Source organism: Sciurus vulgaris, assembly GCF_902686455.1.
Source record: "Sciurus vulgaris genome assembly, chromosome: 7".
Taxonomy (NCBI): domain Eukaryota; kingdom Metazoa; phylum Chordata; class Mammalia; order Rodentia; family Sciuridae; genus Sciurus; species Sciurus vulgaris.
The window spans coordinates 77,623,490-77,644,161 of record NC_136467.1 but is presented as its reverse complement, the minus strand read 5'-3'; the positions used below and the strand labels follow the sequence as shown (position 1 = coordinate 77,644,161).

The 20,672-nt window shown below is 37.5% G+C and overlaps 1 protein-coding gene across 4 annotated transcripts in view; it reads right to left on the bottom strand.

Moving 5' to 3' along the window:
- Positions 1 to 19,968, bottom strand: part of SYNCRIP (synaptotagmin binding cytoplasmic RNA interacting protein) — a 27,121-nt gene extending 7,153 nt beyond the window's left edge. Inside the window, exons 1-10 of one of the 4 annotated variants that reach the window (XM_079146964.1) lie at positions 19,762 to 19,968; positions 18,273 to 18,432; positions 17,415 to 17,533; positions 17,183 to 17,290; positions 14,690 to 14,803; positions 14,416 to 14,592; positions 4,944 to 5,079; positions 3,792 to 3,997; positions 1,179 to 1,328; positions 566 to 687 (exon numbers count right to left, since the gene is read on the bottom strand). In XM_079146964.1, the coding sequence (XP_079003090.1) occupies positions 566 to 687; positions 1,179 to 1,328; positions 3,792 to 3,997; positions 4,944 to 5,079; positions 14,416 to 14,592; positions 14,690 to 14,803; positions 17,183 to 17,290; positions 17,415 to 17,533; positions 18,273 to 18,420 (1,280 nt within the window). In that variant the 5' untranslated portion in view covers positions 18,421 to 18,432; positions 19,762 to 19,968. The remainder of the gene's footprint in view (positions 1 to 565; positions 688 to 1,178; positions 1,329 to 3,791; positions 3,998 to 4,943; positions 5,080 to 14,415; positions 14,593 to 14,689; positions 14,804 to 17,182; positions 17,291 to 17,414; positions 17,534 to 18,272; positions 18,433 to 19,761) is intronic. The other 3 variants (XM_079146966.1, XM_079146965.1, XM_079146967.1) reach the window with 3 other exon arrangements.
- Positions 19,969 to 20,672: the final 704 nt, after the last annotated feature.

The following is a 20,672-nucleotide window of genomic DNA, read 5'->3' as shown; positions in this document are numbered from 1 at the left end:
CTCTCAAATAATACAATTCATTATAAACCTACTTGTTTTCTTATCTTGAGACTGTTATTGGACTGTTTTAAAAACTAACACTCTTATTTGACTTTTCAAAATCTATTCATAGTAGATGAAATCTCTGGGGTGGCAATGGATACCCTGTGCTGTTTTAAAAAAAAAAAAAAAAAAAAAAAAAAAAAAGAAACCTCTTCAAGTCTTAATATAATTGGAGATTTAATACTTTCTACCTCTGTCTACTCTTCCACCAAACGTATTAAGACATTTAGACAAATACTATTTAAGAAAACATTTTCAGTATAAATATCCAAGAATGACTTTTCCATTAAACAAAATTCTTATTATTTACAATTATTACTTTCACAATTGTGGTTAGTAGCAAGAGTTCAATACACAATTATTTAGATCTTTGTCATTTCTTTATGATCAAAAGCTTTCGATTCTTCTTTAAGAGGTAAAGGTATGTTATAATTTGTTTATGAAGTTTGAGCAACACCTATTATTCTCCAATTAGTATACAAATCAAAATACACAATTTATTAAGTACGTAAATTTTACTTACATTTGATTCTTTGCTGCTTGCCTCTGGGCTTTTCTTTCTTTCCTTTTCTGATCTGGTGGCTTAGCAAAAACAATTTCAATATTTTCTCCCTCCAAGTCTTTTCCATTCATTTCTTCCATAGCCTTAAAAAATTAAATATTACCATTATAAAAGCAGGTCTTTCAGAACAACTGCAACTGATTTAAAAAAAAAAAAAAAAAAAAATCAAGCTAGGTGTGGGGCACATGCCTAAAATCCCAGCAACCTGGGATGAGGAATGAGGATGGCAAGAAATGAGACCCAGGGCTGTAGCTCAGTGGCAAAAGTGCCCCTAACTTCTGTCCTGAGCACCAACAATAATTAAATTTGATTAACAAATCATTTATTATTAATGTTGTAAGGAAAGCCTCGATAAAATAAAATAGGACTGCAAGGTCTTACTTAATACAACTCAACTTTTCCTTTTTTACATGGAAAATTGACTAACTCGCTAAGGTCAATAAATGTCTGCTTCAGTTGGTTTTATGATCTCTGCATTTCCAACTTCAAGAATTTATTGAGTCTATGATGACTAAAAATTCTTAGTCTAATTCAAAAGCCTATGGTATTCTACTTTTTTTTTTTTTTTTTTTACCTTGACAGCACCATCTCGTTCATCAAAATGAATGAAAGCATAATCTTTTAGTTTCTTCACTCGTTCCAGTTTCCCAAATTGACTAAATGCCTTTTCTAAAATCTCTTCTGTTACAGTATTGGCAAGGTTGCGTACAAACAGCACTTTTACCTGAAATAAAAAAAAAAAAATTTCCCTGTGTATGTCCAAAGAGTTCAACTTCCAAGATGCTACCACCCCACCCAGAAAGTTTCATGTTTCACAAAAACATGGAAAATTTAAAAAATTTTTAAAAAGTTTTCAACATCTTTGACTAAGTACTATGTAGTGAGGTTGTGGGATCAGGCCTGAAGATGTAAAACAGACACTTTACCAAAGACGGTAAAGTTGTTTCTGAAACGATGCTCAACATCATTTATTATTAGGGAACTGCAAGTTACAACAATAGTGACATAATATTACAGATCTAATAAAGTTTCAAAATAAACCAAAACACTAATACCAAGGTAGGTGAGGATATGAATGAACAGAAACTTACTCACTGATGGGGGAGAGGGATACAAAATGGCACACCCCCTTTGGAAAACAGTCTGGCAGAGCTCCTTACGAAACTAAACCCTCTTACTATAAGATCCAGCAATCCTGCTTCCTAATATATTTACCCAAGAGTTGAAAACCTACACTCACACAAAAACCTGCACAGATGTTTATATCAGAGTCTTATTTATAACAGCCAAAATCTGGAAGTAACCAAGATGCCTTGAAGTACAGTACATAAATGGAGAAGTATGGTATATACAGAATGAGATATTCACCACTATGAAGAAATGAATTATAAAGCCACAGAAAGACATGGAGGATTCTTATATATGCTTCTTACAGTGTAAAAGAAACCAATCTGAAAAGTCTACATACTGCATGATTCCAACTATATGACATTCTGAAAAGGTAAAGTTAAGAGACAGTAAAAAATGATGAGTGATTGCCAGGGGCTGGAGGGTAGTAATGAACAGGCACAGCACAAAGGATTTTGGGGACAGTAATACCATTCTTTAGGAACCTTCAGGAGGTGGGGCCTCATGGGAAGCAGCAGCTAGGTCACACTGGCGTGTCCTTGGAAGGATATCAGGACCTCAGACCCTCCTCTTCCTCTATTTCCTGACTGGCATGAGGTGAGAAGCTTCCTATACCATACATCCCACCATTAATATACTGCCTTGCTATAAGCCCAGAAAAGCCAAGGCAGCCAAATGACCATGAACCAAATCTCTTTGCCAAAATAAACCTTTCCTCCTTCTAAGCCAATCATCTGTTATATTGTTAAGTAGTGAAAAGTTGACCAACATTTGTCAAAACCCATTAATGTACATCAAGAGTGAACCCTAATACGAACTACAGACCTTAGGTGCTCAACACTAGCTCATCCATTTTAACAAATGTAGTAATCCAATGAAGGACACTGATGGTGGGGAGGGCCTAGAACCAGGGTTGAGTGGGAGGAAAGTATATGAAACCTCTAAGATTTCTGTTCAATCCATTTCACTATAAACCTAAAGCAGCTTTAATAAACAGTCTATTTAAAAGGAAATATAGACTTTATGCTTGATTGCCTTTAATTATTAACTATTTTGCAATAAAAAAAGGATAGATATTTCCTAATAATGTGAATACCATGCCCTCTAGGAAATCAATGTTTAAAATTAACATAACTGAACAAAATTAATTAGGATCTGCTGTTGAAAAAGGAGGAAGTATTAAAAATACTGACAAGAGGGTAGGAATATAGCTCAGTGGCAGAACACTTCCCTAGCAAGGACAAAGCCCTGGGTTCAATCCCAGCATTGCAGAGGAGAAGGAGAAAAAAAGATAAATTCTTATTTGAGAAGCTTTCTCAATTACAAAATCTAACTTTTCTGAATATAAACATTACTCTTTCTCCTAAAATACCTGAAGAATACTTGAATTTGTTAATCTAAAGTGGTAACCCCATAAAAGTTTCATAGTCCAGAGAAGAATTTCAAATATCTTGTCTTCTAAGACCTTCATCTTCTAAATAATACTATTTTCCTAACATTTCACACTCCCCTCTTTAAAGTGAGCTCATAGTAGACACATGGCCTATAAAAAGACGAAAATGTAGAATAACTTAATTGAAAACTACACTAGTATATAGTGAAATGTTGACCCAAGATGTTTATTCTCACAGGATGTCTCAACTGACTGCTGAAGCAGGATGCCTAATAGCTAAACACTATAAGTACAGCAGTTCTGCTAGGGCCAATTCAGCTCACTATTTTTAGGAGTAAGACTTTTAACACAAAAACCAAGTAAGCTAATGGCACAATTCTTAAAAACTCAAAGAAGTGGCTCTTAAAATCCACACAAGTAAGGAACTGAACCATTTCTACAACATGTGGACTACTTTATCATGAGATTATAACAGCTAAGTATCCATGAAAAAATTTCCATAATCACTTTTCACACAAATTACTATTATGTGGCCCTGAGTAAAGAACACCTCTCTCACCTTCAGAAATGTGATTTAAAACATATACACAAATAATTTTATAATTTCTCTCTCCTTCATCCTTCTCCCATTAACCCCTCAGAAAATATTTTTAACTCCCCCATTACCTTTGCCATAACTTCAGGATCAGGATCTTCTATAGGATCTGCCCATTCAACAGTTCCAACATTTCCCCAGACCTTGACTTTACCACTCATTAACCTACGCCTTGCCTGGGCAGCTGTTTTGTGATCTTCATATTCAAGAAAGCAAAAGCCTCTGTTTTTTTTCTTGTCATCCGGTTGGTGGTATAAAATGACGTCTGTAAGACCCTCTGAAAGTAAGCAGCCATTCCAGGGAAATCAGATAAACTAACTACCAGTAATAAGGAAATCAAAGGATTTGTTTTTCTAAGATACTAAATATCAATATAAACAACCTCTTAAATTAGTCATCTTTACAAAGGACTTTAAAAAAAAAAAACACAAAAAAGACCAAATGATTTTCTTAATCTACCCTCTCATGTTTCCCACCCCAGAAACACTCCCATGGAAAGAAAATGTGCTTTCTGACTATTGCCAAATTGACTATTTTGACTATATTGACTATTTTGCTTAAACTAATTCTATCAGAAGCAGTTAACAATCTTTATGTAATTATTTAGGAAAATGCCATAATAAGTCAAAAACGGGTAACTTTTATTATATAAACAAACACTGAAATTCTAATGGTACTTTCTGACCTCAGGTATCAATATCAATTTTATTTCAAAGAAAATTGGCAATATTACTGCCTAAGAATTGTTAATATTCCCAAAGACAGATAATTTGCTAAATACTGTAAGTAGATAAGACTATTTTCTAATAAGCCCCACCTGTCATTTTTAAACTGTTATTAAAGATAACCATATACCATATTAATATATTAATCTCAGCTTACAAAAATAATACTTATAGTAACACCTAAATACTTATAGTAACACCTAAAAACAACAAAGTAACAGCACTGTGTAAAAGAAGAGAAGCAGAACAATGATTTTGCAGATTCAGAGATCAAATCCCAGTTGCATCCCTTAGTAACGTAACTTGTATAGTTTTCCATAAGTTATTTCCCAAAATTATGTGCCTCTTTTTCCTTATGGGATCATCTATCCCATAAAGTTGTGGCAAGGATTCAATGTATCAACAAGTGTAATGTTTAGAACAGTGCATGGCAATCAGAAATATGCCATTATCTTCATTATTAAAAGCTGCACCTCCTTTCAAATAAATCTAACTTACCTGTTACTTTGCTGAATTCTTCAAGAATCTGTTCCTTGGTTTTACTTTTAGGAATAGAGCCCACAAAAAGCCTATTGTTGGCAACTGAGATGCAGACACCAATGTGTTTTCCAGAACGAATTTCATGATTATTATACTGAAAAGAGGAAAAAAGTACACCATTTTTCAATTACTTGAATCAATTAGATGTATTTATTTTAGAAGATCCCCACGTCCCATACACAAAAACAAAAATTTTAACAAATTAACACTGAAAAGAACTGTCATACTTCAAAAAATGGTTTACTGTAATTCCCATACAAACAGAAGTATAATCTGAGATACGAAGAACGAGCTGATAAACCACACTAAACAATTTTATGGATTTAATGCAGAAGTTTACCACTGAATTCTTTAAATCCAGTATACTTAATAAATTAGGAAGGTTATTAACAGTTTAAATTAAAAAATGATGATTCTACAATACCTTAACTTCTAAATTCATTCTGCCAACTAGTTATTTTCAAGCAAAGGAATGCAAGACCAGCAAGCTTTCTGCCTCCCCAGTAACAAGTACATAAAATTTTTTCCCATCTCTACTCTCTTGTAATTAACTTGCAATAGGAATTTTGTGTTTCAAAGATACAAGTCTAAACACAGAACTCCTTTTTATTCTTAATACGATTCTATTTTTTTCTTTTTTTCTTTTAAGTAGTACTAGGGTCAAACCCAGGGGCACTTTACCACTGAAGCTACATCTCCAGCCCTTCTGATTTTGAAATGGTCTTGCCATACTGCCCTGGTTGGCCTTGCTTGCAATCCTCCTGGCTCAAGTCTTTCAAAGTCACTGGAATTAAAGGCATGCAGCACCTCCTAATTTCACTTTCATCAGTAAGTTCACGATGGAAAAACACAAGCAGATTATGGTAAAACTATTGTAATTATAAAACTACAGTAACATGTAAATTTAATTTTCATGAAACCATGTCCTATAAATTAATGTAAGATATTGAAGAGCACATGCAAAATACACCTGTCAAAGTGACAATCTACCAATAAGTACTATTTCAAAATCAAAATTCAAAAGTATCCACATTATCTGGAAAAGTGGATTAAATGAATTACATAGCTAAAAACCACCTCAAAATGATTTTATTAATAACGGTGGGGGTGACAGCAATAATTATTAGTTCCCAACACCTGACCTCAACATCAATTTCATACATACATACAAGTGAAAATAAGGAACCAACATGAATTTCCATATAACTTATAGAATGGCTTTATGAAAAAAGAAAAACCATTCTTTATTATTTATTATTCCCATTTTTGCACAATAGGTACAGCAAGTATAATAGAAAAAAACAATGCACAGTCAATTCTTCCATATCCTTTTTTCATCTCTAGATAATCGAACTTCAATAAAATTCACATATTGTACCTCCAATTCAGAACAGTTTCATACTCTCTACCTGCCTGGTTCTGTTCAAGCTATCCAAGTCTCTGGCCACCCTGGTCCCAGGTTTATCTCTATATTTATATCAATGACAGAACTTTTTTTTCTTAAATCATTTTTGCCTATTGAAAACAATTTCTGCAATGCACAATAGCACATATAGCTTATAATTTCAGCAACCTGGGATTCTCCCAAGGCTAGCCTAGGCAAATTATCAAGACCCTGTCTCAAAATAAAAAATAAAAAGAATAAGAGATATAGTTCAGTGGTAGAGAGCACCTGGGTTCTCAATGGCTCCCTAACACCAAAGAGATAAAGTTCAATGCTTGGCCATTCTAAAACTCCAGGATACTTTTTCTGCAAAGTACAGTAACTTAGTCCTTTATTTATATCAGTTCTTAAGTATGCAATTTTTATACTTTCAAAGCCTCTGAAGAAAAAAATGTGTGGAACTTCCACCAAACTCCTCCAAATACTAGTAAACAGAGTTCAACCATTAAATACTTTGCGATTCCTCGTCCTAAAAGGTTAACAAAAACACCCTTTCATGTTAACATAGACCAATAGTCCTCAATGAGAGTAATTTTGCCCCAGAAAAGACATTTGACATTACTGTTTGTCATAGATTGTGGCAGGTAGTGGGGGTCTTGCTGTTGGTATTTAATGGATAGGTAAAGGTCAATAATACTGGGAAACATCCTACCATTTGCACAGAACAGCTGATCATAACAATCACCTACTCTAAATAAAATACTAGTGGTGAGGTTGAGAAATCCTGCCATATACTGTTTTCTAACATATCATCTAAGGTGTTATTTACCTGTTTTTCTACTCCATTAACCCAAAAATCTCTTAGAAGCAGAAACATATTACCAGAAAATAGTGGCACTATGGTTGAATCTGACACTGTCTGGGATTATGGCTAACTAGACTATAGTGCCTTATTTCTATAAAAACAGGTTAACCGAAGAACACAAATTGATTTTAAATGTGTGTAACTTCCACCAGATTTTTATAACCAAGCAGCAAATAGCATCCTTAAGTGACATGTCAATGGTTTTTGATTTGGTCTTCTAGTCTGTAACTCTTAAAGAATTGACAAAAACAATTAAAAAGTAAGAAAAAAAGAAGGAAGGAAATACAAAATGTTTAAAGGGAAATAACTACAGGACTTACTTCAAGGGTGACGCTAGTAGTAGTATTGTTATTATCATCTTCATCATGTATTTTGTTTTCACAAAGTTGTAACACATGAAGTTAATTAAGAAATACCTAACAAACTTGTAAAACTTGAACTCTTAGTTATACCAAAAAAAATATTGAAAATAAAAACAATCATAACAAGAACTCTAGCAGTGAAAGACAATAAAGAAGGAAGTCCATCAAGGCATCAAAGAAATAAAGGGAAGACAACCTATCTGTAATGTAGCCAACACTTCCATCAATCACCAACATTAACAAATGCTACTTCAACCAAGTCATTGATGACTGTTTTTATTATTATTCTATTATTATCTACAGAAAAACAATTTCTTTCCTTTCAACCCATCATACTGTTAAATCAAGTTGAAGAGGATTAGTGGTATGAAAAATGACTGTGATTTCTGAACAATATAAATAACATGAATATTGATCAAGAGTTATAAAATAAACTCTCCCATATTCAAAGACAACTTTGAAAAATACAGGTAGCACAGAGTAAATTGGCTCTCCAATGAAAATAACTCACTAAAGGAGCAGAGACCCTATGGGCACACTGTCCAAATAAAAGTACTTAGAACTAAATATTTCTTGAAGTAATGATCCATCTACAAAGTATGTGTATTTGAATGTATATTCTATATGTTTAATCTTTCTCACTCCAATAACAATCTTTCACCTCAAACAACAAACCTCACCCCAGCAGGCAGGTTAACAGTGAGTTTGATGGTGAAAAGGCAAAATAAAAATCTGAGCCTTAACAGAGACTCAAATTTAATACTGATGAACCCTAATACTCACAGACAAAATATGAGAACTTCCTGCTTTAGGAAGGTGAGCCCTAGTGAAGTATCTAGCTTTCACGCCCAATGCCACAGTGGGGTAACCAAATATAAAGATCAACTTTGACCATCAATCTGGTTTCAGTATTTCAACATCCAAAACATAAATATTACTAGATGAACTTAAATATTTCATCTAGTCTCAAATTTTTAAGTCATTTTTTTTCTGCATAGACATCAGTCACTAAATTTCCAGAAATTTAGCAGTCTCAAATTTGGAATCTGATCCAGGAAGTTACTTAGTTCTAACTCCTCTCAGCAAAGCTATTACCTCCCAAGCCCATTCATTTTAATGTTAAACATTCCTGATGAAAAAGTCGTCTTTCTACTGGACCTAAATCAACTTCCCTGAAAATTCTAAAGTAAATCTGTTTCTTCCCCAAGTGACAGCACTTCACTTATCTGCACACAAGTTCATGACTCGGCTGTTCTTTATGATCTGAGGCTAATCATTCCTTCTTTGATAATGGCAAACTAAAATGCCTCCAAGAGACTGGCAAGTGTCACTTAATAATGTCATTCATAACACAGTATTAGTAGATGAAGGCTGAGACGGAAGATTTTAGAATGAACTAGAGACCACTAATTGTCCACTTCTAGATACCATACACCTCTATTATACGTAGTCCATATGTTATTTAGCTTATTTGGCAATCGCATCTTATTGTTGACTCATAGTACAACTTGTTAGTTTTACAAAGGACTTGACATTTGTCAATTCCATTCTATTAGATTTAGAATATCTTTCCCTGGCTATCAAAGTTTTTCCAGAGCTTGATTTTATCACCCAAGCATTTACCCTCACTACATACAGATTCAAAACATTTCAGTCCAACCATATCCTCATTTAAGGCACTGATAAAAATTCAAATAAAATCTACAGCATATCACTAGTAGCCAATCATTTGTCTATTCAAAATCTTTGCCCTCTCTCTATTGCTGCCACCCTCCTTTTGTCCTTTGTTCTTCTCATCCAAGTTCCCTTCATTATTCAAACATTTACATAATGCCACACCAAAGCTCAGAACTTTAATGGGACTAGGCAACTTAGTCCAGCAGTTCTAAACTACTACCTTCTGGCATTGGTTTTACATAAATTTTATCTCATTTACTCACAACAGTTTTAAATAGGTTCACCTGCTTTCTTCATTGTGCTGCTCAAATCTTTCTCAAAAATCCTTCTCTACCAAACCTAATTCAAAACAATCTATCCCTTCATTCTTTCTTGTTTCACCATATGCTTACATTTAAATTGCAGTTAGCCTCCATTATAAACTCTCTAAAGTCAAAAACCTGCATATCTATAGTAAACCTTTTCATGTTAAACATAATATTTGCTAAATTGCTACTGTAGTATTTTGGGATCTATTTTGTTAGCTGCATTCATCAGAACAGTTTTACCTACATTATGCTGGAGCACAGGTAGAGTATGGTGAAAAACCATCAGTGGCTATTAATTATTAATATTTTTACTTCCAACGTGCAAATAAAGATATCACCTATTCCAATAAGCACTATTAGCATTTTTGCCATGACATTTTCATTATGTGCAACTGTTATAAGCATTACAGCACCACTGGTCCTAGCCTCCTCACAAACACATACACATTTGCCTTCCCTTCTTCCTGGTTACTATAATAATCAGACCACCATACATTTTCAAATAGGTGAGGGGAAAGCATCATCATCACTCACTCATCTAATCAAATTCCTATGTCTGAGGACAGCACAGAATAAATAAATCATTGCAAATGGAGGCTAGGAAACTTTTGAGCTATACAACTCCCACCACCCCCCGCGGTGCTGGGGATTGAACCCAGGGCCTTGTGCATGCGAGGCAAGCACTTTACCAACTAAGCCATATTCCCAGCCCATAGAACTATAAATTCTTGTGTCATAAATGATGTATTAGATGGCACTAGTAAGCCAGTTAGGCTATTTATCCACCACAGTGGCATTATTCTAAAGTGTAGTGATATGGAGTGGGGGCTTATACTCTGATGGGGAAAGATACATAAAATAATTTTACAAAGTCAAGAAATAATTTCAGCCAGGCGCAGTAGCACATGCTGGTAAACCCAGCAGCTCAAGAGGCTGAGATAGGAGGATTGCAAGTTCAAAGCCAGCCTCAGCAACTCAGTATGACTTTGTCTCCAAGTAAAATACAAAATAGGGTTGCAAATGTGGCCCAATAGTTAAGTGTCCCTGGGTTCAACCCCTTGTACCAAAACAAAAGGATAAATAAAAAACAAAAGCCTTTAACAAAGCCTCTTTTTATTTTATTTTTTGCTTATTTACTAGCAGTTACCTCCACAAAGCAGGAAGCACAGTCGTATATCTTTATTGCGGACTTCATGCATGCCAGGTAGACACTCACTGAGTGTCCAGCCCAGCAAGACCTATTTTATCTCGCTCATGATACCCTCACGGTGCAACTGAAATGTAAGCTGCTCAAAGTCGGGAGAGGCCTTCCAAGAGGACTTGACTGATAAGAAGTCAGCAGCAGTAACATATGGGCTGCAGTGGTCTTGAGATAGACACGGTCATGGTTTATTTGGAAGTCAAAAAAGAAGGTTGGAGGGGTAATGACCATGAAAGGAAGGAAGAGGGTAAGCAAGAATCTGATTGGATAGTGCCTCTTCTGGAAGTCTAGTTTTCAGCATGGGAATGTTGTGATCTAATCTGTATTGCCAAATGTAAATAACAACAGAAGGCAGTGAGACTAGTTACAATTCATCAGTAGTCTGAATGGTACAAAGGGTACTATAGACTGGAGTGGTAGCAGTAAAGATGGTAGAAGTGATAGATGTCAAAAATATTTTGACTGTAGAGACATGACTTATTTCGTGAGCTCTTTTTAAACACTGCTTAAACTATTACATAACTTAAAGAATCAGGCTACTTGGTGCCATAATTTGTACTGATGATTTAAATTGTTGTCTAGTTAATGCAGCACCTAGTACAGTGTCTGTCCCTCAAAAACTACTCAAGCCATTACTATTAATTACTTTTGTAAGTTTAGATACTATTTCCCTAGCTAGATTACCATCATTTACAAATGGGCTTGTTTTATTCCCCCAAAATACAATGCAGATGTTGGGTGAAAACATGGTCATTTGAGAACCCTGCAGTTTCTTCTAACTCCATGCTGCTTCTGCTAGTAAGATCAGTTAATACATTTTTACAAGTAATCCACATGCAAATTATAATCTGTAAGTTTTTAATCTCAGGTAACAAACCACTGCTGGGTTGTTTTTTTTTTTTTTTTTTTTTTTTTTTTTTTATGACAAATATCTGAAAAAACTTTCAACCTTCAAGATATTCAAGACAAAGTCAAAGAAATGTTTCGATCTTGTCTGATGTATCAATGCAAAAGAGGCATTTTCCCAACATTTGTCATATATAACAAGAATGACACTTCAAATATTAAAAAATGCATCTTGGTTAGAGTTGTAACTCAAAGAAAATCTCAAGATAAGATACAAGCAGGCACAGTTTCCAAAGTATGCTCCCCTGAGGAATGTATTTAGGAAGGGAGTAAGGTATTTCCACAAATGAACACAAAGTAGCAAAAAACACTGAAAATCAATTTGAGTTTTATATTTTCTCCAGAATGCTTCAATTACTTTGCTTCCTCAAAAACCTAATTCTTCTTTTATTGTATTTAATCAAACCTTCCAAATTCTATTCACAATAAAGAATTCTTTTTTTTTTTTTTTTTTTTTTTTGGGGCAGTGCTGAGAATTGAACCCAGGGCCTTGTGCATATGAGGCAAGCACTCTATACCAACTGCCAAATGAGCTATATCCCCAGCCTCAAGAATTCTTTAAAAAAAAAAAAAAAAAAAAAAAAAAGCCAATGATATATCCAACTCAACCCAAGGGATATACACCAATTTCACAGAAAAAAAAAAAAAAAAAAAAAAGAATTATTTTGTAATGGCACCGAAATGCAAAGACTCCCATTTGTCAAATAGCAAGATACAATTATGCCCCCAGATAAGGATTCAAATCACAACAGAAAAACCCAAAAAGTAGTGGTAAAAAGTTTGGTATGAGACTTAGTTCATAGATCGAAAAGTCTGCTTGTTTATTTTTAAGAGGTTTCTATATTGAGTTAAAATATTTATATCTTAATATTTACATTAATATATAGTAATACAGGTTAAGAAGATATAAATAAGTGTCCTCTAGCATTGTAATTTTGCAAAAACTTTGTAAAAATCTATTAAGCTGGAAAATCTTTCCAAACTAAAACACTTCAGAATATACTTACCGGCACTCAAAAGATACTAATACACCTTTACTTAAGCCTTCTACAAATCATCCAGAAACAGGTTCCAGTGAGACCCTACCATAACAAGTATATTATGACATCAAAAATTAAGTAGTCTACGATGTCAACTTAATGTTCTTTTAAAAATGATTCTGATACCACATCACTGGCTAAATTTATTAGCTTTTTGTAGCTAAAACTTAACAGCTGCTTGTATTTAAAAAAAAAATAAAAACCTTACTACCACTTTGTTGCTACCTGGCAAAATGCTCTATTCTTTTTATATGAAATTAAGCATGTAAGTTCTAAAGTACCTCTTTCTAAAGCTCCAAAAAGTCCTTCATTCTACCTGAACTGACAAAACTAAAATTTTGACAGCTCCAACGTTACCATGCTACCAGAGAATTGCTCCCTATGAACTAATATCCCCTCTGAAGTAGGAAGTAGACTTTTAAGGAAAGCGGTTACTTTTAAAAAGTAACAAAATTCCAGAATTCTCTTTAAAGATGCTGCACACTTAAAGAAAAAACACACCTCCACAACACTCAACTATATATATGTATGTATGTGTGTGTGTGTGTGTGTGTGTGTGTATAACACGTACAAACACGTGTACACACACAACCAAACATAATGAAAGAATCCAAACCAAACAAAGCATACATATCTTTCTCCTTCAGGTATGCCTCAAAATGTGATATAGGTTGAGCATCCCAAATCTGAAAATCAGAAATCCAAACAAGATGCACAAAACTTTGGGATTCTGAAGCATTTCAAATTTTTGCATTAGGGATGCTCAACCATTATAGTCAACGCAAATATCCCAAAAATGGAGAAACTCTGAAATCTGAAATCCTACTTCTGGTCCCAAGTATTTAGATTAAGGGAAACTTAACCTGTATATATGAAAAAAAAATTTTTTTTCAGAAGTATTCAGTCTTAAGATTTTGCTCAGAATTACTCACAAAATATATGTTAGATAAGGCAAAAACTAATAAACATCTGTCACAGTGAGCTATCTACAAAAGTTTCCCTCTAGCTGTATTGCTTATAAAGTACAATAGGTTTAAATTAACTCCTGGCTATTACTAAACTTTAAATTGTAGAAACCTTGACTCACAGAATTTAATAAAACTTTTGGCACGCCTATAGTCCCAGCTACTTAGGAAGTTAAGGCAGGAGGATCACTTAAGCCTAGGAGTTTGCCTGAGCAACGTAGGAAGACCCCATCTCAGGAAGAAAAAAAAATTGAGAAACTAAACTAGGTTCTCACCTACCATCTGGTATTTTAAATCAAAATACTGTCACTCACCACAAAACCCCTTATGGCATTATCAAATTTATAAAATGTGTTTGTAAATTCTGGAAAACGGTATGCCTCAGATGCAGCCAGAAAACTATGGGAGCACTGTAACAGTTGTTTTACCAAACCTTTCCACATTTCTATAAATTAAAATTCACACACACACACACACACACACCCTTTCTTTTGCCAGGTGTTTCAAGAACCAGTAACCAGGAATTCTATAATACTACTTCATCGATCATGAGTCTTACAACTATTCATATACGTACTTCTACAATGTCTATACAGAAAATGTCAAATATATTGCCTAATGAAAGGCACAATTAGAAAAAAACCTGGCAATAAAGAAAGTGAATGTTAAGATGGGGGGGCAGCAACAACAACCAAAAAAAAAAAAAAACCAACAACACTTACCAGTTTAACAGCCTCTTGAGCGGCTTCTTTTGTACAAAAAGTGACAAACGCATAACCTCTATTGAGACCAGTGAGTGGATCCATCATTAGACGAAGATCCCATATAGGTCCAGCTTTCTCAAATAATGGAACAAGCTCATCCTCAAATAGATCTCTTGGGATCTTCCCCACAAATATCTGTAAATTAAATATGAAGTAAAAACCATGGAGAATTCTTTAGGAAACCAGATACCTGTGCTTTACTACAAAAGGTACAAGTTTTTAGTTTCTTTACCTCAGTGCCAACAGAAGGCTGCTGACCTGAATAAACGGAATCTGGAGGCGGTCCCCCATACTTCCTCTGTCCAGTGGTCACATCAAGTGTGTAGCCTGTTCTTTCCAAGAGTGCCTTGAAAAGTTCAAACACCATTAATACTTTTACTGTTAGACTCTCTACAGTCACACATTTAATATTTAAAATCAATCTTTTTCAAATCTTTCCAATTTTCTTAGCAATATTCTCCCATAAATCTATTTCTGGGATCTGTTTAGAATTTTCCCTTTTAACGTGTGCCTGTTACATTAAATTTCAGGATCCTCTGCCAAATCAAAATAATCTCAATTACTGAGTAGTGAAAATTAAGCTCCATCAATAACTTCCAGGAGAGGGTATATCCTCTCTCCATTATTTACCTCCTAAAAAAATAAGTGTACCTAACTTGATTAACTGTAAATTTCTTACAGAATTCCCTGCACCTCACTCCTAGGTACACACTGCCTTTCTGGGCATTTTTCAACCTCTGAGGGTGTTATACTCCCCAAACCAAGAATAAAAACTTGGCAGTTCCAGTAAAAACAAACTCATATTATTTGCCATTAAAGTAGCATGCCTCACAGGATAGCACAGGTCATTCAGAAAAGTCGAAATGACTGAAAAATTTATGAAACTGCAACAACGTAACATAACTTCTACACTTTATCTCCCTGAAAGTGAACTGTTAAAATTTACACAACTCATTTCACTCAGAGAAAGTTCTCTTCATCTCCTTGTAATAGTAAGCAAAAGTACTAAAAAGAAGTAGCCCATCAATCTTTAAGGAAAAGGTCAAGAATTAGGTCCCGCCTCCACCACCTCAGTCACAAAACAAACCAGATTTTCTAAACAACAAAACCAATCTATTAATTAACTGGTAATTCTGAAATTAAAAAAAAAAAAAAAGAAAAGAAAGAAAGAAATACCAATCACATGACAAAACTTGTAACATACTGTCAAATGATTTGGGGTGGCCAGATTTTTTTTTTTTTTTTTAACATTTTCTACTCAAAGAACATTAAATATGAAATTATCAAGCTAGGAATGTACCACTTGCCTAGCGTGCTTCAAGTTCTGGGTTCACTCCCCAGCACCATCAAAAAGAAAAAAGAAATTGTCTTTCATTTACGAAAACAATTCATACGCAAAAAATACGTTTGTTCTTCAACTTTATTACCAAGAAGTTCACAAGAAGCTACTTAAAACACTTCATTCTAAACACCCAAATAGGACTGCTTAAGAGTACAACACTGGGTAACAACTAAAATGTAATATATGAGTATTACATAAACTAACTGGCTCATATTTATTCTCACATGTAATCTGTGCTAGAAGAGTTTTTCTTTTACCTTAATCTTTCTCTGATTCAAATCCATCTTTTGTCAATATACTAAAAAAAAAAAAAAAAACTCATTCCCCATCAAATCATCCTGTAAAAATGTCTGTCACAATTTAAAACCCATTGAAGATTTAAATCACCTCCTTCCAAACAGAACTGAAAGACAAACTCATTTTGTTCATAAAGTTTTAATAAACTTTTAACTTTCCAATATACATTTAATTACAACTAGCACAATTATAAGGGGATAACCCCCACTTTCTAAACACACATATAATTTAAAATCAATTCACTCACAAATAGACCTGTGAAAGACACAAATTCTTGGCTAACTATAATAGCTAACTCCATATTCCAATCTTATCTATATTACAGGCTTCCCTCTTCCCACACTATTAAAATCCCACCTAACATCTATGCCTTTCTTAATAACTGGTCTTCCCAAACCATAACCCTTGCCCCAAGAATAATGGCGCAACTATAAAAAAACATGAAGTTAAAAACTAATACTAACCATATTTCTATGAACTAAAAAACTACAATGATGAAAACCTAACTGAATTTAAGGCCATTTAGTCTCCCACATGATATTAAAATTTATCAAAAGTCTTTCACCCTCAATCTGTTTTCTCATTTATATTCCCACACTGAACAACCTTATTATTACAAGTTGCTTTTAGAAATAAAACAAGCTAACCTTAATAACAGATTCTAATGGAAGAGGTGGTGTTAAAATTATAAAATTCACTGGGGTTTGAGCCTTCTAAGATGATGAACCAGGAGTTAACTGCAACCTTTCAAACAGCAAGAGGTAAAGAGATTCTTCCCAATTTGATTTGACGGTCAGTAACTAAACTTGAATCTTTACAAAAAGTATCCAGAAACACAATGGACATGTTTCTTTAAATCTTTTATCTGGAATATTAATAGCCCAGATTTAAACATCAGTAGCTGAATAACAACAGAAAATTGTTTTAAAAACAAAGAATTTTAAAATGTCCAGAGATTTTCAAAAAACTAATTAGAATAGACTAATAATCTTTAAAATATAAACGCATCCATGTCACACACACGGAATATTTATCAAAGCTACAAAATAGTCAAGGGAACTTTAAAAGGAGTTTTTAAAGACATACCTTAATTTTTGCCTCATCTGGTCCTTTACTAGAATCTGCTACTTTGGTCCCCTGTTTTTCTCTCTGCCTGTAAGTCTTCATGACTCCACATAAAAAGGCACTTTTGTTCTGCAAAAAAATTTTCCATTCATATTTAACAATTACCAAATATATGTCTAATAAAATCAAAATGAGTGCATTAAAACTACTCAAATTTTTAAATCTTTATACACTGACATTAAATTAACATTACCTGAACATGAGAGAGATCACTGTCTTTAAACTGTTGAAGAACTGCCAATGCGCCGTCTTCATTGAACTCTTTTAAAGCTTCGATAGCTCTTTCATCTAAATCACTATGTGCAACTAGCCCTGGAGAAGAGAAAACTTAATTAGTTATCAACTTTCAACATTTCTAGAAAAGTTTAAAAAAAAAAAAAAAATGTATGGGCCAATACAAGTATGCTTATGACAACTAACAATTTTATTTCCCTTATCTGCCTATTGAAAAACAAACATTCCTTAGCCATTCAGAATTGCATTCTGAACTAAATGCCTCTCAACCACACAATACAACAACTTATTTTACATTGTTTTGTGTTCCAAGTCAGATGGTTCAACACTCCCTTATAGACTTACATAATACATAGACTTACAAATCCTAACGTCAACCAACAAAATACCAAGCATGACAACTGAATATCTACTCAATTGCAAGTACCACTAGAAAAAAAGAACCACCACACCAATACAGACAAGAGAACAAGTCTACAGTTACCAAGTTATTTAACAAGAATCCTATTATAAAAATACCCAAAAAAGTCACATGGTCCGCTCCCAACATTTAGCAGCTGTTGCTACTGTCATATAGTTTATCCATCAGGCCAGCCAGCCTTACCCTAGGGAGGGCCTATCCCTGCTTAACACTTCCCTCCCTCTACACACCTTAACCTCTAGTTCAAACCTAAACCTAAGTTAACCAACTATCAGAACAAGGCAAAGCTCCAGTTCCCACATTTATTGGAAACCACAAAAAGTTGCTATTTTAGCTCAAAGCCAGAAATCCAATAGAAAAATTTCATAATGTAATTTTGCAAGTGTTAGTTCTTACCTGCAACGTAAATTTCATCTAGTTTTTCAGCAACTTTCTGTGGTAAACCAGCATCAAGCAATGTCTGAAAATTTTCTGAATGGATAACTGCAGAAGTAGTATCCATGGGCTCTTCAGTACCATTTCCATTAACATGTTCTGTAGCCATGTTTCCAGAGATCTGTTCAAACGCAATAAGCAAAATTAAACTAGGATCTTCAAACAGAATAGAGGACAATATAAGAGCCCCAATCTTTACTTTCTCTACCACTTTCTACACCAGCCAACCTGTGCCTCCCTTGAAAAAAGCCTTACTTTAAAGTCACTATCGCCTGACAAGCAGATTTGGAGCCCAGGGCACAGAAGGACCGATTCACTAATTCTTCCTGAGCACCACCCCTGACTCACCTGCTAACACTCCCTAGGAAAAACCATATTACAAAGGAAGCTCAATCAGCACGGAGGCGAATCAGCATGCCACATGCAGCTGTTCCCGTACGGAAAATAAGGTGTGTGTAAAGAAAGCAAAGCTGGGCTCGTCCCTCTCCAAGGTAAACCCCCAAAGTGCGCTTTTCCCGCCTGCCGCTTATAGATCAGTAACAACAGCCAGCGAAGAACAAAGCGTTCACACAAGACACCTTCCCACCACCCAATTTCTCCACCCTTCACCCCCACACCCCAAAGCCCGCCCCCAACTCCGCACCCAGAGCGACAGCCTCACCACTGCGGCCGCCAGGAGCCCATTAGAAACACGTGCTCTGCGCCTTCAAATGTCCTACAACTTCCTTCAACGGCAACCCACCAAGTCCCAGGCCAAAACGACCATCACGGACTCCCAAAATCAACCCGCAGCCGCGGTCCGAGACGCAAGAACGCTGCAGAAGCACAACCTCGCCCCTCAACACCCAGGCCGCGGCGGCACCAGGCCACAGGCTCTCCCCGCCCCCAGCGCCGCCGTGACACATGGCTCTCTGCCCCGGGCACTCCCCGGGCGCCGGGGACCCCCGGCCTCCCGCCCGGCCAAGACGTGACCTGGGGCGCGCGGTGCAAGCCCCCACCCCTAGCCCCCCCGGTGCAGTGACTGCGGCGCCGGGACCGACAAGCCAGCGGCGTAAGGGCGTTCAGCGGACAGCCCCACGCCCGCAAGACCCCGAGCACCGCCCAAGCACGCCGCACGGCCGCTGGACCAGCTCCTCTCCGCCCACTCCCGCGGCGACGGCCACGACACCACCAACTCCGCCGCCGCTCGCGGTCCGCGCGGGCCACGGGGCCGCGGAGGCACCTCCTCCTGGAGCGCCGTAGACAAAGCCCGAACGGCAGCAGCACATGGAGAGGAGGAAGAGGCGGCGCGAGCCGCGGCCTACTCCCAGGCAGCTCCAGTCAACGTGCTCCTCTGCCCCTTGGAATCCATTTTCCAGAAAAGCCGGTTTCTCCCCGCGCCGCCCTCCCCCAGCTCACTCCACAATGTCATGGAGCTCCCCTCCCAGACCCGGGTCCTGGCGGTCATTACCTCCCCGTTCGGCTGCGGCGGAGGAATCCTGTCCGTAGGAATCGGGTTGCGGGAAACGCGTGCTCGCTGTTCCCTATGTCCGGCGCGAGTGGAGCTGTTGTAAAATGGCGGCCGAAGCTCACGCCGCTGGCAGCAAACCCGATCCAGTTCCACTCGCCTCCGAGCGCGCTCCCGGTGCGCGCGCGCGCCCCCGCGTGACCCCCCTTCCCTCCCCTCCCTCGCGCGTCCGCTTCTCTCACTCCCTCAGCCCCTGCCCTCCTCCAGCTCCTCCTTCTCCCCCTACCACCTCTACCAGCCTTCGTCCGCCCTCTTTTCCCGGCCTTTCTTCTTTCCCTTCTTGCTCCTCTCTCCCACCGCTTTCACTGCCGTCTGCGGCCGCTCAGGCACGAGTGGCCGCCTTTCCTCTCCTCGCTCGCACTCTCGCTCACTCCCTCCCTCGTTCGCTCTATCTCGGCCCCGTCCCCCAGTCCCTGCCGAGTCGGCTCCTCTCTTTCTCTCTCCCGCGCTGACGTGACGACGTAGCCTACGCTTCGGGACGCGCGCCCGCGGGCACCGCCCCCACGCCCCGCCACCTCCCTCACTCCTCACGGGGTGGGGGGGCGAGACCCCGCCCTTCCGCTCCGGCGGCGGCCGAGGGGCCGAGAGTGAATGAAAGGCCCGCCCCTTCCCCTCCTGACACTCCCCCTCCCACTCCCCTCCTGGCGGGGCGGGCCGGCTCAACATGTCCCACTCGTTCTCCTTTGTCAGGAGACAGGCATCTCCCCACCCCGCCCCATCCCCCTCCCCCGCCGCAGCCCCACGCGTCCGCCCCACCCCCGCCTGGGCCGGGGGAGCACTGGGCGGGGGGCGCAGAGTGCGGCCGCAGCTCCTCCGAGGGCACCCACCAGTCGGTGCGCGCCGGCCCCCGCCCC